At 43.4% G+C, this 22,412-nt stretch overlaps 1 protein-coding gene across 1 annotated transcript in view; it reads right to left on the reverse strand.

The window, feature by feature from the left end:
* The window catches only part of CTSS (cathepsin S), a 43,435-nt gene that overhangs the window by 15,983 nt on the left and 5,040 nt on the right, over positions 1-22,412 (reverse strand). The window contains exons 2-3 of the mRNA XM_077464230.1: positions 6,397-6,514; positions 4,361-4,483 (exon numbers count right to left, since the gene is read on the reverse strand). Coding sequence (XP_077320356.1) covers positions 4,361-4,483; positions 6,397-6,513 — 240 coding nt within the window. The 5' untranslated portion in view covers position 6,514. The remainder of the gene's footprint in view (positions 1-4,360; positions 4,484-6,396; positions 6,515-22,412) is intronic.

The following is a 22,412-nucleotide window of genomic DNA, read 5'->3' on the forward strand; positions in this document are numbered from 1 at the left end:
TGAGCAAACGGACATCCACGGGGCGGATCAGAACTGATCCGCCCCGTGTGAAAGGACCCTAAGGCAGGTGCCCTCCTATGTTAAAACAAACTTGTTATATTTATGTAAAACTTTATCTTTATCAATATATGTGTTAAAGGGGTCTATTAACTACTGGGTACCAACATTGCTAAGAACCACTATGAAGCTCTCATTAATTTTAACCCCAACCAACTACTCCACTGACCAATTCTGGCTTATCACTTTTTTCTCACAGCAGTCAAGCAAACCTTGGCCAGCGCCATAAATCTTTCATTATTTTCCAGGAGATTTGAATGACTTCCTATATACCAATGGTCACCATACTGCGGCCCTGGGCCCAGATTTGCTTGCCTTTATCTGGCCCTTGAGGCACCAACAACAGGGGGGGTAATTCCTGCCACTAATATCAACAATGTAGTATCATTCCTTCCAATGGAAACAAAAACAGGGCACTATTCCTCCCATCGACACCAACTATTTCTCCCCCTAATACCAAAGGTCAGGCAATGTTTACTCCCACTAGGCACAGTACATCCCCCCCTAAAGTCTGAAGAACATTAAACTGGCCCTTCCTTCACAAAGTTTGGAGACCCCCTGCTATATACCTTCTAGTTTCAACTTGAAGACTTGATTTTTTACCTAGCTTCATGCAGAAATGCCCATGATGTTCCACTTCCATTCCTCTCCAACTTTTCCTTCCCTACCCCTTTCGCCTTCTACTGCAGATCCCTTCTCTTTATTATGTTTTAACAATGTTTTTTTTTTATTATTATTCTCTACTTTTCTATGAGTTATAGTTTTTGTTTGCCTGGGCGATGTGTGTTTCCCAAGCATGGAACCTCCCTCCATGGCTCAGACATCCTATCTAGGTATAGAAATTGATGCTCTTTTGTATAGCTAGCTATTGGATGATCTAAATACTGTATATTATCTACAGGGTGCTACATAATCACTTCCTGACTGCTCATTTTACATTAAAAGGATCCTCCTAAAGGCTTGTATGACAATATCATTCCATATCAATATCATTCTATGAATAGGCACCAATGTTTTTGTGCAGTATTTTGCACAGTAATACATACCTCCCTCCTTATTCATCCTGTGATTATTTGTATTGTTTATAAAACTTTTCAATACAAACTTATTCAAATTGAGAAGAATGAGTTATATTATTTTCAGGGCTGGAGAGGCAAGGATAATTTTAGCCTGTAACCAAAGTATATAACATCCATTCTCAACCTTTTCAACACAGTGTAAGCCCTTGTACACACGATCGGAGATTCCGACGGAATGTGTCCTATCGGAGAGTTTTGTCGGATAATCCGACTGTGTGTGGTCTGCATCGGACTGTTTCCGTCGGAATATCCGTCTGACCCAATTTTCCAACTTGATGGAAATATTTTCCGACAAACTGGTCCGATCGGACATACTCCGATCATGTGTAGAGAATCTTGATCGGACAAAGTGCCACACATGCTCACATCAAATTCCTACACCAAAGCCATTGGCTACTAGCGTAAACGTAGTCCCGTCGTAACGAAATAACGTCATCACGTTCTGAACGATCGGATTTTCCGACAACTGAGTCCGACCGTGTGTATGCAACAGTTTCGGACACAATCCGTCGGACAAAACCCGTCGGACAAAATCCAACGGATTTGGTTGGCAGAATGTCCGACCATGTGTACAAGGGCTAACTCTTAAAAATAACTTTTTGGTCTCAAGGAACCCCAGCTAAAAATGACTATATCTACAACTCATGATACATTAGTGTGATGGTCAACGGAAACAATGTTCCTTATACTCATTGGGAAGAATTGCCCTCTTACAGATAGCTAAAAAGATCAATGGTGTCATTGGTAACTTATCTGAGAGACAGAAATTGCTCATTGCTCAAGGAACCTCTTGCAACCTCTTGAGGAAGCTCAGGGTTCCATGGAACTCTGTTTGAAAAACACTGGTCTATAGGTTTATATAGAATATATTGGAATTTGAATACACGGTTGATATTTCCTGGAAGAGAAGGTGCTTGAAGTGTTTGTCAGGTCAAAACCATTCCCTTAAAAATATTGCAAATACAGAAAAATACCAGTGATCCCCTAACGTCCTGTTTTGGCTGACAACACAGTGCTTCATCTGGGAACCTATGCCAAAACGATGTGTGCCGCTCAAGTATAGAGAAAGAAAAGTCCCAGTGCAAGTCTCACGTATTTCGCCCCACCCACAGGCTTTATCATGAGGACCACGGGCAGGGTGAAACATGTTCGGGTGGGGCCTGGACAGAGCCCAGACTGAAGCTGTATTCACCTTCTACAAATATGTTTTTGTTGTAATGTGCGGCTTTTAAAAATGTTCTTTCTTCACATGGTGCTTCTTCAGCACTGAAATATCAACATTGGGGGTTATTTTACGAAAGGCAAATCCACTTTGCACTGCAAGTGCACTTGAAAGTGCACTTGGAAGTGCAGTCGCTCTAAATCTAAGGGGTAGATCTGGAATGAGTGGAAGCTCTACTGATTTTATCATCCAATCATGTGCAAGCTAAAATGCTGCTTTTTATTTTCCTTGCGTGTCCCCCTCGGATCTACAGTGACTATTCTTCCAAGTGCACTTGCAGTGCTAAGTAGATTTTCCTTTCATAAATAACCCCCATTGTCAGGTCGGCCTGCTGGGCTACAGAAATCCACATATTATAGCCCTCTATGTCCAATTCCACATGCATAGTTTGATTTAGTTCTCAGCAAAACAATGCTGTTGCCTCGACTTCCCAATGCTGCCCACACACCATGTAGGGAAAGGGTTCTTGGGAGATGTAGTTTTGGGAGATGCAGGAACTGAGCAGCTGCCCTTGTAAGAATATTACAAGCCTAATGGCATCAAAGAAAGTGCCCAATTTTTCTGAGAGGTTTGATCATATTAGGCGCAGCAGCATGATACAAGCGTTCTAAATACTGTTAATTACCTATTATATCCTGCTGTACTTTTATTTTTGTTAAAGTGCTAGCGTTGCCCTTTCACCTCCCATACTAAGGGCTGCTGTGCAGGGAGCTGACATCAAGACAGATTCAGGTGATATTTTGTTGTATATAAAAATGCAGCACATTGAATCATTTTTATTACATTTATTTTTTATTTTTTTTAGATTACTTATGAGATTAAACTGTTCTCTTCCTTGTTTCTGTTGTTGTTCTTCCCCATCATAAAAGGTAGGTGTAAGATACAAAAAGGAGAAGAGGAAGACTATTGCACCCACTATTGCACCCGTTGCCCCATTTGTCTGTTGCATAAAAGTACACTAACAACTTGTGAAATGCTATTGTACATCTAAAAGCTAAACATTGCTAGATAACACAAACATGCTCCAACTTGTAAGTAATTTGCTTTTCAAGTAGTCATATTAGAGGCCTAAGTTGTATTATATTACAGTTTACTCTAATTAGGTTTCAGTTCATGGCATCCCTTCCGGAACAGATTTCCATGTGTCTCCATGAGCCATGTCCATTGCGCACATTATGCACCACCTAAACTTCCCCCTAATCATTATATTTAAACCTTGAAGCAATATCAGGTTAGGAAGAGTAAAGAGGTAAATATGAGGGTGAGCCATGGTTTGGGCACTACACATGCGTTCAGGTCTATCACCCCCAGGTGACCATATTTGTCCCCTTCATATAACTGAGTTCAGGTGTTTCCTGTTAGGGGTATGCTACAACATACAAAGACATTTTTAGACTTTGTACTTCCAATATTGAGGCAACAGTTTTGTGAAGGTCCTTTTCTATCCCAGCATGACTTTGCCCCTGTGCTTAAAGCCGGCTCCATAAAGATATACGGTTGGATGAGTTCGGTGTGGAAGAACTCAAATGGCCTTCAGTTTGAGTTGGATTGTGAGCTGGGTCTTCTCATATACCATCTGTGCCTGACTTCACAAATGCTCTTTTGGCTGAATGGCCATACATTCCCACAGATACACCCTGAAATCTTGTGTAAAGCTTTCCTAGAAGGGCAGAGGCTGTTATAACCAACTCCATATTAATGACCATGGCATAGGAATTGGATGCCCAACGAGCTTATATAGGTGTGATGGTCAGGTGTCTACGATCTTTTAGCCTTTCAATAGCTTTTAAACCACCCAATGCAGTAGTATGGCTGTGCCTGCTCCTATACACACGGACCCAAGGGTGGCACTACAAACACTTCATGCTAAGTGGTACGAATGTCTCTACCGTGTTGCACATTATAATAGATTTTATTAATGTTAAACTGAAGCAAACTTATGTTTCTATTATTTATTCTCACTCATTAGTCACTAATGCATTTGAGAATTAACCATACATACCATATCAGCAAGATGGTTCATTCCAACAGTGAACGAGTGAACCCCCAATTCATGTTCCAGGTTATGTAGTGAGACAAACTTCAAGTTCTTTTCCCAAATCATTCTCCTTGTCAAGTCTTCTCTCTAGAACATGTACAATACATACATTAACGTATGATAGGTGTGTTCCTGTACATAGATATGTTAAACCATCAATAGGTCCCATTGACACACAGATGAATGATTCAGTTGTAAGAAAAAGTGCCCGATTAATTGTAAACCAAAGATGTACAATTATATATACAGTGGAACCTTGGATTACGAGTATAATCTGTTCCAGGAGAATGCTTGTAATCCAAAGCACTCGCATATCAAAGCGAGTTTCCCCATAGAAGTCAATGGAAACAAAGATAATTTGTTACGCATTGACTTCTATTGCAATCAATACTGGATGTGGCCAGGGGTTGGGCACCGGAGAGCCTCGGAAATATTCGGGGACAGCTCGGCTGAACTCAGAAAACCCTCGGAAAGGCTCGGAAACTCTCGGGAACAGAGTATTTGCAAGTGTTTCCGAGTATTTCCGAACGGCTCTGAACCGTTCTGAGTGTCACCGGCGCCCCCGCACCTCTGGCCAAGTGTGGTACTGCACACCCCATTGGCTTGAATCCTGCTCGTTTTGTGAGAAAACACTCGCAAACCGAGTCAGGATTTTTTTTTTAAAGTTGCTCGTCTTTCAAAACACTCGTTAACCGCATTACTCCTAAACCAAGGTTCCACTGTATTGAGAATTACAGTAGTATTAAACCCAAAACCAAACTTTTATTATTTTGCAGATTATCAATTCTTAGATGAGACGGCTGCATTTGTTTCCTTTTTTAGACTTTATTTTATTTTCATCTGCTGGTCCAGCCAGCAAGTCTTTTCTTCACAGCACTAACTCTCTAGCAGAATGTATCAGTTTACATGGATGAGATAAACCACCTAACATTGGCAGGGGTCATTAAAATCACCTTTTATTTATTCATGCAAAACCTTTATCCCAAAATCATAGGTGTGCGCAGCCAATTGCATTAGGGTGTGCCTCCCAAAGCTCAAACACAGAGCAAAAGAGGCAGCGGCTAGGGGTGTACATGCAACGCTATGATTTGCAGCCTTGGCAGAAATTACAGAGTGTAAAGTACATGTGAACAAGCCCTTCAGTTATTAAAAAAAGTAAAATGTTATATATATTTATTTATTTATTTTATTTATTTTTTACATTTAAAAAAAAAAAATGTATTTTTTTTTTTAAACTGCTTTTGGGGGACTTTGGTGAAATATTAGAGTTTCTAAAAGGACCTCTGATGTCTTACATTTAAGAATGAGAAATGGACTAAGGATAGGATGGAGGAGCAGATGCTAGAACTGATCCCCTTGGGGGGAGGCAGAGAAGGAACAAGAAAATCAGTATCTGCAATAAGGCAGTACAGCCGGTCCTCCTGCTTGACAGGTGCCCGGGCCAGCGCCCCCCCCCCCCCCCCACACACACACACACCTTTTGAACAAATAGAACATGGGTCCGGTACAGGAGGGCAGGCTGTACTGCCTTATCATCGGCCCTGGTGCATGGGGTGATTAGGGTGTGCCCAGACACACCCAGCAAACCCCCTCTATATGACTATGCCCAAAAGGGAAAAAAAAATTGCTGTAACTGCTTATAAAGTGGGAGCTGGTGTTCGGCTTCAATGTGTTAGTGGTTCTAAATCTGCTAATGCATTTAACACTCCCCTCCCCCTAGAATGACAATGCTGCTGTCTGCTGTTCCTCCTGTGCTCATTCCTCTCACTAATACCGGAGGTGTGTTAGCGGCCAGATCACCAGGTGAAAGCAGAGAGGAAAAAAGCCAAAGAAAAGGAAATTGATGCAGCCTCCACATCTAACGATTGGTAAATTGCAATAGATTGCATTTTTGGTTTTGGGTTTATTTACCACTTTAAATAACAGATCAAAGTAATTAATTAATGTTTCTGGCGGATCAGCAGTAAACCACATCTTCCTATGTATCATCTGATCCATACCTCATGGTCATATTTCTTATTGTGGGTGATTTTCCATAATGTCCAGTGGTTGTCCAGAGCTGGGTCTATAGACGATGCTACAGTTGCAGCCAACAAAATACACACCAGAGACTTCATTCTGTGAAGAAGAACAAAAAGCACATGTATGATGTCGCACTTTTCTGATATATACTATGGATCTAAACATTAGCAGAGGATGCAAAATAAATCAAAGCTGTGGTGTATAAAAAGAGTATTGAAACTAAGAGTTATAATGTTTCAGTAACTTGTCAAAAGTTAGATTACAGACGGTAGAAAGATCGGTTGTCCGATATGAACCAGAGTGAAGATGGCACACTTTGGGTAAAAAGCTTTCAGTATTCAGGGGACATAACAGAACATGCATATAATACACACACTGGAAGAGCAAGAAGAGCAACACAAGACAAGTACACACTACAATAGATATCAGGTGATCAGTAGGCTATTGAGGGTGCTTATCATTTTAATAGTTAGATATTTAACTTAACAGTCCCCACACACCTTATCTTGTTTTATATGTGATTATATGTGATGTTCATTAATAATTATTTACAGTATAGTTTAATGATACTGCAGACCACTGCTACTAATCACAAGGCAGTAGCTTAGTATTGTCGGCCTGAAACAAGAAGTACTAGCAGTTGCTAAGAGTTCATTGAGCTGAGGCTGGTTGCCCTTCCATTTGAGGATGCCTGCATAGTGTTGGGTCCAATGCCATTTTGCCGAGCCAGCAGTATGACAAAAGTCAACTTTTAAGTTGTCTGTGTTGTTGGCATTCTGACCACCACTATAGGGGGGGGGGGGGGGGGGGGGTTCCCACTCACCACCAATGTAAGGAGCATTCCTCCCACTGACCACCAGTGTATGGGTGTTCATATCACTGATCCCCAATGCAAGGGGCTTTCATTGCTCTTACATCCAATGTAGGAGCATTCTTCCCACTGGCCACCAATGTAAGAATCATTCTTCCTACTGACTTCCAATGTAAGGAGCATTCTTCCCACTGACCACCAATATAAGGAGCATTCTTCCCACTGATCACCAATGTAAGGAACATTCTTCCCACTGATCACCAATGTAAGGAACATTCTTCCTACTGACTTCCATTGTAAGGAGCACTCTTCCTACTGACCACCAATGTAATGGACTTTTTTTCCCACTGATCACCAATGTAAGGCCCCTTTCACACATGCGGATGGTATGTCCGTATTTCATCCATCTGTTTGCGGATGAAATACGGGCCATACATTCATCCCTATGGGATAGCGGGTGTCTGCGGATGAGCATCCGCAGACACCCACTATTGTCCGCCTCCGCAAATGTCCGATTCTGCAGACGGAGGAAAATCCTATTTTTCTGTCCGTCTGCAGAGTGGATCGGATGATCGTGTGAAAGAGGCCTTAGGGACATTATTTCCACTGACTTCCAATGTAAGGAGCATTCTTCCTACTGACTTCAAATTTGAGGAACATTCTTCCCATTGATCACCAATATAAGGGACATTCTTCCTAATGACTTCTAATGTAAGGAGCATTCTTCCCACTGACCACCAATATAAGGGACATTCTTCCCACTGATCACCAATGTAAGGGACATTCTTCCTAATGACTTCTAATGTAAGGGGCATTCTTCCCACTGACCACCAATATTAGGGACATTCTTCCTAATGACTTCTAATGTAAGGGGCATTCTTCCCACTGACCACCAATATTAGGGACATTCTTCCTAATGACTTCTAATGTAAGGGGCATTCTTCCCACTGACCACCAATATTAGGGACATTCTTCCTAATGACTTCCAATGTAAGGGACATTCTTCCTAATGACTTCCAATGTAAGGGACATTCTTCCCACTGATCACCAATGTAAGGGACATTCTTCCTAATGACTTCTAATGTAAGGGGCATTCTTCCTAATTGACTTCTAATGTAAGGGACATTCTTCCTAATGACTTCCAATGTAAGGGGCATTCTTCCCACTGACCACCAATATAAGGGACATTCTTCCTAATGACTTCTAATGTAAGGGGCATTCTTCCTAATGACTTCCAATGTAAGGGGCATTCTTCCTAATGACTTCTAATGTAAGGGGCATTCTTCCTAATGACTTCTAATGTAAGGGACATTCTTCCTAATGACTTCCAATGTAAGGGGCATTCTTCCCACTGACCACCAATATAAGGGACATTCTTCCTAATGACTTCTAATGTAAGGGGCATTCTTCCCACTGACCACCAATATAAGGGACATTCTTCCTAATGACTTCTAATGTAAGGGGCATTCTTCCTAATGACTTCTAATGTAAGAGGCATTCTTCCCACTGACCACCAATATAAGGGACATTCTTCCTAATGACTTCCAATGTAAGGGACATTCTTCCCACTGACCACCAATATAAGGGACATTCTTCTCACTGATCACCAATGTAAGGAGCATTCTTCCCACTGATCACCAATGTAAGGAGCATTCTTCCTACTGACTTCAAATTTGAGGAACATTCTTCCCACTGATCACTAATGTAAGGGACATTCTTCCTAATGACTTCAAATGTAAGGGGCATTCTTCCTAATGACTTCTAATGTAAGGGGCATTCTTCCCACTGACCACCAATATAAGGGACATTCTTCCTAATGACTTCTAATGTAAGGGGCATTCTTCCCACTGACCACCAATATAAGGGACATTCTTCCTAATGACTTCTAATGTAAGGGGCATTCTTCCCACTGACCACCAATATAAGGGACATTCTTCCTAATGACTTCCAATGTAAGGGGCATTCTTCCCACTGACCACCAATTTAAGGGACATTCTTCCCACTGATCACCAATGCATTGGGGCAGCCCGGGTGCTATTTTGCAACTTTTGAAAAAGTGCTGTACTTGTAAATTGTTCCTGTAACCTATTTTGTATTAAATGTTGCATATACTGTTTATCCACTGATATGCTATAATATTATATACCAGAGCCTGTATTTTTAAATCTATGATGGCAAATAAGCCGTTGAATCAATAAAATAAATATAACTTTTCACGGATTTATCTCTGCTTCTTGTTGCTGCCTGAAAACCACAAGGGGAACTCTTCTTTTTTTATTCTCTCATGTAAGGGACATTCTTCCTAATGACTTCCAATGTAAGGAACATTCTTCCCACTGATCACCAATGTAAGGAGCATTCTTCCCACTGATCACCAATGTAAGGGACATTCTTCCCACTGATCATCAATGTAAGGGACATTCTTCCCACTTATCACCAATGTAAGGAACATTCTTCCCACTGATCACCAATGTAAGGAGCATTCTTCTCACTGATCACCAATGTAAGGGACATTCTTCTCACTGATCACCAATGTAAGGAACATTCTTCTCACTGATCACCAATGTAAGGAACATTCTTCTCACTGATCACCAATGTAAGGAGCATTCTTCCCACTGATCACCAATGTAAGGAGCATTCTTCTCACTGATCACCAATGTAAGGAACATTCTTCTCACTGATCGCCAATGTAAGGAGCATTCTTCCCACTGATCACCAATGTAAGGGACATTCTTCCCACTGATCACCAATGTAAGGAACATTCTTCCCACTGATCACCAATGTAAGGAACATTCTTCTCACTGATCACCAATGTAAGGAACATTCTTCTCACTGATCACCAATGTAAGGAATATTCTTCTCACTGATCACCAATGTAAGGAACATTCTTCCCACTGATCACCAATGTAAGGAGCATTCTTCTCACTGATCACCAATGTAAGGGACATTCTTCCCACTGATCACCAATGTAAGGAACATTCTTCCCACTGATCACCAATGTAAGGAGCATTCTTCTCACTGATCACCAATGTAAGGAGCATTCTTCTCACTGATCACCAATGTAAGGAGCATTCTTCCCACTGATCACCAATGTAAGGAGCATTCTTCCCACTGATCACCAATGTAAGGGACATTCTTCCCACTGACCATCAATATAAGGGACATTCTTCCCACTGATCACCAATCGATTAATTTTAGAAGGGGTTACCTGAGACCTGAAAATGTCCTCTGGGGTAAAAAAAATTCAGAAAGGATGCTTTAAAGTAAGTTTCTTTTTCTCCAGCTGATATTATTAAACATTCGGAAAAACATGCTGCCCCCACATTTCCTGCAATGTTTTACCAAAAGCAGAAGTACATCTGTTGTGACAAAATGTGTAAAAAAAAAAAAAAAAAGATCACTGATGTGATTGAAAAACCAATACTAGATTTATTCAAGTGAACCTAGGCCTAAAATCTTCTGAGGGCTCGTTCACACAGACATACCTAAATGTAAATCCATGTAGGGGCTGGGTTTGCCCACACGGGTGGCACAGGTGTTCCATGTAACCGCAGGCAGACAGTCCCATTCATGTCAATTGGGACACAGCGGCTGCACGGACATGACTGCTGCTCCAAATTTAACATTTGTGTGGGTTTGGGTACACGCATGTGCCCCTGAATGCAGATAGCGTGCATCCTCATGGAAGTCAAATTGGGAGCCGCTGTGTCCCAATTGACATGAATGGGACCGGCTGCACATGGATGCATGGAACAACTGTAGTACTATATTGTTTACTAGGCCCTGAATATCCCAGTCTGACACTGACAGTATTTTTTTTTTTACGTTTGCAAGTTTTTAACTAATGTTAGATATCATTTTTACTATTTATACCAAATATATATGTGATGTACCCATGACACTGCTTTTGCAGGGCATTCTAAGTTTTCTAAAGTAAGAGTGCAGCAGCAATAGCTTCTGACTTTGAGATTGTCCCTCACTATTGAACATACATACAAAGCTGTATAGGGCAGTTAGGAAGGACAAGGGGGGAATGATGAATCGCTGCTCTGATCATTCATTTTGAAATTGTGCAGGGGGGGATCAGCTCTACACAGAAACCAATCAGCTTCCAGGTTTCATTGTCAAAGCTCATTTGAACAAGTTGAAATATATATATGTATTTTTTTTTAAATATATATATATATATATTATATATTATATATATATATATATATATATACAGTATATAGCATTTCATATCTACCCAACTACTGAATTTTAAAGTGGAACTTCACTCTCCCAATCAACGTTGATTATTTTTTTATCCTTTTGCTGCTAGTATTAGTAAATAGGTAGGATAGTATATTATATTTACTTGTTTTAAACTTTTTTTCTACATTTCCTCAGTTACTTCCTGGTTTCTTGCCTAGGCAAATTATGTCATAAATCCTAGGAGCAGTGTCGGCGGGTGTTTTTTTTTTTTTTTTGGGGGGGGGGGGGGGCGGCAAACAACCACCCTCCCCTCCCCCCGAGCGGCACCCACCCATGCTGTTTGCACTTACCCCATCTACTGTGTCGGCGGGTGGCGGGCAGCATGGTGCAGCAGCTCTGTGTCTTCTCCTCCATGGCGGCTTTCAGCTTCTCCTCTCCTCTTCCTAGGCATCCAATAGGATCGCCTGCCCTTTCAGACAATTGGGTGGCTGGTGTCAAGACTGGTATCCTGATTGGCCCGGGAGGAGGATGGGTTGGATCAGAACGCACTCTCTGCGTCCCGAGTCCACCCTATATTGAAGCCTATTAGAGCCTCTGGCTCTAATCGGTGCTTCAAAAAAACACCCCCCGCCGCATTGGAATCCATACGCTGGTGTCCTGAATGGGGCCGGACGCATGGATGAGGGGCGGCGCCGTGCGCCCTTAACCACTTCAGTACTGGGCACTTTCATTCCCTTCCTGCGCAGGCCAATTTTCAGCTGTCATCGCTATAACATTTTGAATGACAACTGCGCAGTTATGCAACCCTGATCGTTTTTTTTCCTAATAAATAGAGCTATCTTTTGGTGGTATTTGATCACCTCTGAGGTTTTTATTTTTTGCGCTATAAACAAAAAAAGAGTTTTGAAAAAAAAACACAATATTTTTTACTTTTTGCTATAATAAATATCCCAAATTTATTTTAAAAAAAAAAAACGAATTTTTTCCTCAATTTAGGCTGATATGTATCCTTCTACATTTTTTTGGTAAAAAAAAAATCGCAATAAGCGTATATTGATTGGTTTGCGCAAAAGTTATAGTGTCTACAAAATAGGTTATTGATTCATGGCATGTTTATTATTTTTTACTAGTAATGGCGGTGATTTGCGATTTTTATCGTGACTGCGACATTGCAGTCGACAGATCGGACATGTTAGACACTTTTTTGAAACCATTGATATTTGCACACCGATCAGTGCTATAAATAGCCACTGATTACTGTATAAATCTAACTGTAGGGAAGGGGTTAACACTAGGGGGCGATCAAGGAGTTAAATGTGTTCCCTGACTGTGTGCTCTAACTGTGGGGAATGGGACTGACTAGGGGAGGAGACCGATCGGCGTTCCTATATACTAGGAACGCACGGTCTCCTCTCCCCTGACAGGACGTGAATCTGTGCGTTTACACACACAGATCCATGTTCCTGCTGTGTCATGAGCGATCGCGTGTGCCCGGCGGACATCACGGCCGCCGGGCACGTGCATCTGCTTCTTGGTGAAGCAGCGGGCGTGCGCACGTGCCGACGTCAGCGTGCGCACGTGCCGACGTCAGCGCGTGTGCCCCCTATGCCAGCAGGAAGCCAAGGACGTCACATGATGCCCGCCCAGAGGGAAAGAGTGTTTCTGCGGACGTCATATGACAACAGCACGGTATGGAAGTGGTTACTGGAAGGGCCGCCCCTGCCCAGGAGTCTTATAGAGGGGAGGAGAGGAGGAGGGGTTTTCTCAGCTAAGCACACTCTGCTGCATGCATGCTTGAGCTAAGGGCAGATGGATTGCAGGAAGTAAATGCTACATGAATCATCTGCCTTTACTCAAGATGACCAGAAATACTAGGGTTGGTTTTTTTAAAGTGATTTTTCAGCAAAATAAAGCATGTGGACGTGGATATATTAGTTTGCTTTGAATATAAAAAATCGATGAAATAGCGGTTTTGGTTTGTGGTGCTCAGATACAATGAAGATCCGCTTCAAACAATAAAGACATCTTAAAATTATTTTCAAAAACACAATACATTTAAAACGTTGCATCACTTCACCGACATCACACAGGCCAGCCTACTGTCAGCAATTGCTCATCAAGTCAGTTTAGATCTTTCTTTAAGGTATACAGTGTATGTTGTCACCATGACAGGAAGTGAAGGAAAAATATCCACAACAGGGTCTTCTATAGCAATCAAAACCCAACAGAGGATCTAGGCTTTCCCTGCTCTTTCAAAAGCAAAAAAAATAAAATCATAGAGCTTTGGCTGGGATTTCACTTATTTTCCTTTCTGTTGATCAGCCATTGCATCTCAGAGCGGAAGTTATTTTACAAGAAATTCCCAAGTTGAACTTCGCAACTCAGATAACAAGACAGACATTTCTCAACTTCCTCATAAAATACAGAGGCAGCTAGTGCAACGCAACCCTTACCTCTGTTGTTTGTCACAGCATAATGATATTGTCATGACCCCCAAACCAGGGATGTATACAATGTCGTCCTCACTTATTATCATGAATGATGATGCCATCACACAGTAGCCTTTTGTTTTTCCTTATCCTAAAACAGTACTCATGTCCCTCACCCCTGCTAGCTTTTTTTCCCCACTTACCTTCATAGTACATACCCACCCAACCCACACAGAAAATACAGTGATGTCTTACTGGCAGGGAAGGGGTTAACACTAGGGGGCGATCAAGGGGTTAAATGTGTTCCCTGACTGTGTGTTCTAACTGTGGAGGGGATGGGACTGATTAGGGGAGGAGGCCGATCGGTGTTCCTATATACTAGGAACCCACGATCTGTCTCCTGTCTCACTGTCTCTGTCTCACTATGTCCCACTGTGATCTGGTGTTGCCAGACAGTGAGTACTGAATCCCTATCTTGGTCCTGTTCAGCAGGCTGCCACTTCTGTGTGCAGGCTGCTAGATAGGGTTGCCCCCTGTCTGGGATTCACCTGGACAGTCCGGGTTTTGAATCATGTGTCCGGGTTTCAGGCAGACTGAAACCCGGACTCATTATTCAGACCAGGCTGTGGCTCCTCAAATAATCAAGATAGTCACATACAAATCTGTTGCTGTCCAGGAGCTGTGGGCAGCTGTCTGCGGTGAAGGTTCGGCCTCACGGGGGGGGGGGGCAGGGCGATGATGTCAGCAAGGGAAATTTGCCAACACCCACGGTTCGCTGAGCATGCTGTGCGAACCACATGACTACTCTCCTTGGGGCACCTAAAGGAGCTGCTAAAGTCTTCAGGTTTGGCTTGAAGAATAGGTGGCAACCCAACCGTCAGCTCCAGACTTACTCCCTGGCTTGCCCTCAAGACCACCCCTCTGCCTCTCTGTGTGCTGATCCTGCAGCCTCCTGGAATGAAATGTAATAGAAGCATCCCAGGAGGCTGCAGGACCAGGTACATATTATTCTAGCCTAGGCTAGAATGGTGGAGGAGAGAGCTGCTTAACCAGTAGCTGACCAGCGCATGAAGATGCATGTTGGCACAATGGCCCGGCTGGGCAAATGGGCTTACAGTTATGTCCCCTTTAAATCGCGGCATTGTGGGTACACTCCGTGACCGTGCCTGCGTGTGCCACAGACTCAATGTCCGCCGGGGGCCCGTGATCTTGTCACTGAGTGGAAGAATGGGGAGATGCCTTTGTAAACAAGGCATTTCCCTGTTCTTATAGTGACATGACAGGGATCTACTGCTTCCTGTCATCAGGAGCAGTGATCGCTGTCATGTCAGTGGTAGCCCATCCCCCCCACAGTTAGAACACCTCCCTAGGACACGCTTAACCTCTTGATCGCCCTCTAGTGTTTAACCCCTTCCCTGCCATTGTCATTTGCACAGTAATCATTTGTATAGCACTGATCGCTGTCTAAATGACAATGGTCCCAAAATAGTGTCAAAAGTGTCCGATGTGTCCGCCATAATGTCGCAGTCACAATAAATAGTCACAATAAAAAACGCAGATCGGCGCTATTACTAATAAAAAATAATTAGTAATAAAAATGACATAAATCTATCCCCTATTTTGTAGAAGCTATAACTTTTGCACAAACCAATCAATATACGCTTATTGCGTTTTTTTTTACCAAAAATATGTAGAAGAATACATATCGGCCTCTTCGTTCCTCCCAAGACCTCCTGCTCTCTAACTCCCTCATCACCTCCTCCCATATCCGCCTCCAGGACTTCTCCTGAGCCTCGCCCATCCTCTGGAATTCGCTACCCCAATCTGTCAGACTGTCTCCAAATTTATCCACTTTTAGGCGATCCCTGAAAACTTTCCTCTTCAGAGAAGCCTATCCGGCCTCCATCTAATAACTGCACTATTTTCTCCATCAGCTCATCCCCCACAGCTATTACCCTTTTGTATAACTTGAACCTCCCTCCTAGATTGTAAGCTCTAACGAGCAGGGCTCTGATTCCCCCCTGTATTGAATTGTATTGTAATGTCTGCCCTAATTTTGTAAAGCGCTGCGTAAACTGTCGATATAAATCCTGTATAATAATAATAATATCGGCCTAAACTGAGAAAGAAATTAGTTTTTTATATATTTTTTGGGGATATTTATTATCGCAAAAAGTGGAAAATATTGCGTTTTTTTTTTTGTTGCTCTTTTTTTTTGTTTATAGCGCAAAAAAGAAAAAAAACGCAGAGGTGATCAAATACCAACAAAAGAAAGCTCTATTTGTGGGGAAAAAAAGGAGGTCAATTTTGTTTGGGTGCAACTGCGCACGACCGCGCAATTGTCAGTTAAAGCGACGCAGTGCCGCAAAAAGTGCTCTGGTCAGGAAGGGGGTAAATCCTTCTGGGGCTGAAGCGGTTGAAAAAAAAAAGAAAGATGAAATAGGAAGAAAAAAACTAACATCCACATTTTCAGGACAAGCTTTTGGGATGGTACCCTCTTCGTCCAAGCAGTAATAATACACAAAGTTTTAGCAGATTGTTAAAGTGGAGGGTCACTCTAAAAAAATAAAAAATAAAATTGCATAAAAATGTTCCTAAAAAATTGGAGGACATTTTTTTTTTTTAACTTACCAGAAATGCCTGTTGCTAGGCAGATCGTCCTAATCTGCCTCTTCCTATTCCGCTGTGATCTTCAGTCTTCTCCTCCTCACATCGTCTTCTGGTGAATGGGGCGCGGTGTGTTCTGGGAACTGTGTGTCCCAGAACACAGCGCGCCCCATTCACAAAGCGCTGCGTGACTCGCGCATACGCAGTAGGAAATGGGCAGTGAAGCCGCAAGGTTCCACTGCCTGTTTTCCTTAGTTAGTTGGAATTAGTTGGAACCAAGGGATGGTCGGCCTCGGGGGGCCGACATCGTGGGCACCCTGGACAAGTAAGTGTGCTTATTAAAAGTCAGCAGCTACAGTGTTTGTAGCTGCTGACTTTTAAATTTTTTTTTTCCTGGCTGGCTCTCCCCTTAAGTCAATCTCTGAGGGAAACACACACAAAGATACACAGCAATGGTAATTAAACTTGGATATTTCGTGAGATGAGGCAGCGGGGCTATGGTCTGGGGAGGGGGGAGTCACAGAGGTGAGAGTGGACATTAAACTGTTGAATAGATTTTCTGAAGTACTATCCAACCGTTTTATGGCCGCTCTCACTTCTATGACTCTGCCCCTCCCTCCCCAGTCCATAACCCTCTTCCTGCCTTATCTCACAAAAGTCTGGTACACTGCCAGGGTGCTATTCAGAGTAAGAATGAGAAGGTGCTGAAAAACAGACAGAAGAATAAACATGTGCAGGTGCGGAGGAAAAGACCTGGCATAGTTGGCAATACTTTACATGGCAGTACTCATTTGAAAAAAAATGGGTTCTCGCACACCTGGTGCCATTACCGGCGCCAAACTCCCTATATAAGGTCAGTGGCCGCACTTAGATTTTGCGGAATGATCTTCAGCTACCAGTACTCCTTGCTCCTGGGTATCCTGTATTCTATTACCAACCCGCTTTGCCTCTAGACTTCTCTGCTGCCTGATCTCTGGTTTTGACCACGGCTTAATCTAAGGACTCTGCTTCTCTTGCTTTGCCGAGCATGACCCTGGCTTGCTCTTGATTACCCTTCTGCCTATTCCCTGGCTTGCTTTTCTCTATATGACTTTGGCTCCCATCCTGACTATGCCTCTTCAGTTCGGACCTGCCAGCCTGTTCCTGCTTTTCCTTGGGTGCCACCTTGCCTATGGTCGCTGCCTTGGTTCCGTTACACACCTGAGGGCTAAGGAGGTCCTACCATCTCTCCTGACAGACCAGCTGACAGCTATCCCAGTCCACTATGCTGCAAGCAGTTTCCAGCAGATCTACCTAAACGGCACCCATGCGTCTTTGAGCCTAGTACTCCCTAGTTCTCACCCTCAGGGGTGCTTGGCACTTAGCCACAAGGGAAGCCCTCTCATTAAATCGGCCTCAGACCAGGTACTTGACATACACACTCGCAGGTTTTTTTTTTCCGTTCAACTCAGCGAGCAGAACAAAGAAAAACGGAGGAGCTCGAGAGGAACTGCGGTACTAACAATTCAATGTTAGCACAGCGATCTTCCCCGCTGAGCTATTGTGTTCTGACAAGGGGACCCCCCCACCAACAACACACCGATCAGTGCTTTCAGGCGTTGGCTGAGAACGTGAATTGGATGCCGATTGGCAGACCGTTTTTGGTTATGCTCCTTCAACAGTAGACGGTCATTCGACCGGACAATCAAACATTGTGTAGGAGGCAGAGGAGAAGTGTACATATGCACTGTAAATAGTTCTGTCCCTGAAGAGTTCTTTGATGAAAGTCTAGTGGGCATCCCATAACACCCCAAACCCTATCCAAGTTTATTCCCCTCAATAAAACATAAAACAGAGCACTGGACTGTTCTTTGTGAAGATGCGGTGTGCCTGGCTGTGCAGGGTGGGGGGATCCTTTTACACTTGTGGCTCCTTAGGGGGGTGCGCTACATTGGCAATGGGGTAACCATGATTCATAGGCATACCCCTTGGACTACTATGCAGCCAAAGCAGGTAGTGCTTGTTTTAAATTGGTTGTAAACCCTTATGCCGCGTACACACGACTGGACTTTCCCGCAGACTAGGTCCGAAGGGATTATTCCGTCGGACAATCCGATCGTGGGTGGGTGAGTCCGATCGTTTTTCAAAAAAAAAAAAATCAGACGGACCTAGAACATGTTTCAAATCTATCCGACGGACTAAATTCAGACGGACTAAAATCGTGAAAACCGTTTGTCTGTGTGCTGGTCCGACGGACCAAATATGACGCAAGGGAAGCTATTGGTTACTGGCTATTGAACTTCCTTGTTTAGCCCCGTTTACGCCATCACGTTCAAAACTAACAGACTTTCGAACAGACTTAGTCCGTTTGTGTGTGGCCAAGTCTGTTCGTTCGGAAAGTCCATCGCAACTCAACCGAAAGTCCGTCGGGAAGACCGTCGGACCTAGTCTGCCGGAAAGTCCGGTTGTGTGTACGTGGCATTACACACCATTTTCCCTTACAGGTGAGCCTATAATAAGGCTTACCTGTAGGTACTGGAAATATTTACCAAATACGCTTGTGCCGACATCATCGGTGCATGCGCACTGAAGAAAAGCTGTGACTGTCGGCTCCCGCACGCATGCACGAGAGTGACGTCACGCGACTCCAGCCAGTCACAGAGCTGTAGTCCACGGCCACGGAAGAAAGAGGGGTGAAGATGGATGCGCCCACCATCGGGGACCTCGCAGGCTTCCTTTACAGGTAAGTGCAACATAATGGGCTAGTATGCAATGCATATTAGTCCATTAGGCTTTTACTTTGCAGGGGAAAAAAGAGGAAGTAAAACCCATCAGTGTTTACTTCCTCTTTAAAGTATGTACAGACTCACTAGATCTGTGTTTCTCAACCAGGGCTCCTCCAGAGGTTGCTAGGGGTTCCTTCAGGATTGGGCAATTTCTGTCTCTCAGATAAGTTCCCACTGACACCATTAAATGGTAATTCTTCCCAATGACCACAAGTGTAAGGACCATTCTTCCCACTGACCATCACACTAATGCATCATGAGTTGTAGATTTCTCATTTTTAGCAGGGGTTCCCCGAGACCGGAGAACTATTTCAAGGGTTCCTCTGTGTTGAAAAGGTTGAGAAAGGCTGGGCTAGAATTATAAACAGATGAGCGCGAGATATTTCCACTAGTGACCTATCAATATATTTGGAGTCCCACGTCAGCTTGTTCCATAATGTCTAGTTCTTCTTAACTAAATAATAAACTATTTAGCAGAAGTTTGTCATTTAACATATATTATCCTTATCACTCTACCTTTGAAAGATTCTATATTTTAGTTTCCAACAGTGCGTCAATAAATATGACAATGTTGCAACCTTTGAACTTCCCTTTTATGGTATATCTCACTGTACAGGATGTTCATTTGAAGGAAACTACAGCTGGGATCGTTTAAGCCCTTGTACACACGGTTGGACATTCCGACAACCAAATCCGTCGGATTTTGTCCGAAACTGTTGCATACACACGGTCGGACAAAGTTGTCGGAAAAATCTGATCGTTCACAACGTGGTGACGTTATTTCGTTACGACGGGACTACGTTCAGGCTAGTAGCCAATAGCTTTGGTGTAGGAATTTGATGTGAGCATGCGTGGCACTTTGTCCGATCGGAATTCTCTACAAATGATCGGACAAGGTCCGATCGGATCATGTTGTCGGAAAATTTTATAGCCCAGCTGGAAAACTTGGTCTGTCGGATATTCCGACGGAAACAGTCCGATGGAGCCCACACACGGTCGGATTATCCGACAACACTGTCCGATCGGACATTTTCCGTCGGAATGTCTGACCGTGTGTACAAGGGCTAGGGCGTCACCTACCCATTGTTTCACGTTTCTGCAATTTTCAGGACATTTGGAAATGGTATTCAGAAACCTTTCATAGTTGGGGGTTTTCAACATCAAAATACTAAAATGCTAACATGTGACATGATACCTGTACAAGCTTATGAGTAAAAACTGAACTCCGGGCAGATGAAAGAAAACCACAATTCACGCGGGAGTGTGTTAACCACTTGAGGACCAGGCCTTTCTCTGACATTTGTGGATGGTCCCCGCTGTCTCTGGGATCCATGTGTTTCCCAGCAGGCAGCGGGGGACCTGCGGAAAGGGGCGTGGCTTCTGCAGAGTCTACGCCGGAAGTGGGTGCAGATACCTGTACTGTACAGGTACCTGCACCCCCCTCCCCCCTGAAAGGTGCCAATTGTGGCGCCGGAGGGGGGGGAGGGTTCCAATGAGCGGAAGCTCCACTTTAGGGTGGACCTCCGCTTTAAAATCAGTATTTATTTATTTTTTGCTGGGAAATTACTTACAACACCCAAACATAAAATTTTTATTTATTTTTTTGGCAGAGACCCTAGAGAATAAAATAGCAGTCTTGCAAACACAATTTATTTTGGAAAAAAATACATATTAATAATGAATAAAAAAATGTAACAAAACAGTAAAGTTAGCCCAATTTTTTTGTATAATGTGAAAGATGATGTTATAACAAGTAAATAGATATCTAACATGTCATTTTTTAAAGTTGCGCACACTCGTGGCATGGCGAAAAACTACGGTCCTTCAAAATCTCCATAGGTAACACTTTTAATTTTTTTTTCCAGGTTACCCATTTAGAGTTACAGAGTAGATCTAGCACTAGAATTATTGCTCTCGCGCTAATGATCGTGGTGATTTCTCACATGTGTGGTTTGAACACTGTTTGCATTTGCTGGTGCGACTTACGTATGCATTTCGCTTCTGTGATGGGGCACTTTTCTATTTATTTTACTTTTTATTTTTATTTTGACACTGTCCCTTTAATTTTAATACATTTTTTGGATCACTTTTATTGCTGTCACAAGGAATGTAAACATCCCTTGTAACAGTAATAGGCATGTCACCGGTACTCTTAATGGAGGGATCTGGGGCCTATACCCCAAACTCCTCCTCTTCACTTGAAAGCATTCCAAATGGCAAGATCTGCTTTTTGAATACTTTCATATTTTTAAAACTGGCGCCTTTAAGACTCCAATAAACCGTTGTGCGTTTGTAGGTGGCAAAAAGACCAGGGGCTTCAGCCGATGTCCAAGGCCAGCACGGGTAGGGCTGGATAGAGGCACAGGGTTTATTGGCTGGGCGGTGGGGTTGTGTGGCGGTGTACCTGCCAGACATACATTAACCTACCTACCTGATATACATACACTGACGGTAGTAACATACATACACTGACCTACCTGACATACACTGACCTACCTGACATACATATACAGACTTACCTACCTGATATACATACACTGACCTACATACACTAACCTACCTACCTGATATACATACACTGACCTACCTGACATACATACACTGATGGTAGTGGCATACATACACTGACCTACCTGACCAGACAGACTTCATGTGTCCTGCAGCAGCTCAGCTCAGCCTTGGTGTGCGGTGTGTGGTGTTCCCATCATCATCACAGCAGGCAGCCAAAATAGGAGAGGAGAGCCGGCTGCCCGCCCGAGCGCCGATCGGGGATCTCACAGTGATGTGGCATGGCGGCCGCATTGTAATTCCTGCCTTCTGGAGCCTGCATGATGGACATCACACATCCCACTTTCCCGGCATTAGACCTGTGGGACGTCCATCATAAGCACTGCATGTTAAAGAAGGCGGGACCTGCTATGTCACTCGACTGCACTCGGGAACAGATCGGTCCCCGCTCGGCGGCGGTGCTCGGGCCTAACAATACAATGGTGCATGCCTGAGACCCAAGGCTTTTCAGGGACCCATTCGGGGCTTGAGCCCCCCCAGCACCCCCCTCCCGATGCCACAGTGTACAAGTACATGATTTTGAGGCAAGTGATTAATGAAATATAATTCAGAGAGGCCTACTCGGCCCCCACCTAACAACTGTACACTTATTTTCTCCATCAGCTCATCCCCCACAGTTA

This window comes from Lithobates pipiens, unplaced genomic scaffold (assembly GCF_037356315.1).
Source record: "Lithobates pipiens isolate NorthernLeopardFrog02 unplaced genomic scaffold, aLitPip1_a1.2 Scaffold_30, whole genome shotgun sequence".
Lineage (NCBI taxonomy): Eukaryota > Metazoa > Chordata > Amphibia > Anura > Ranidae > Lithobates > Lithobates pipiens.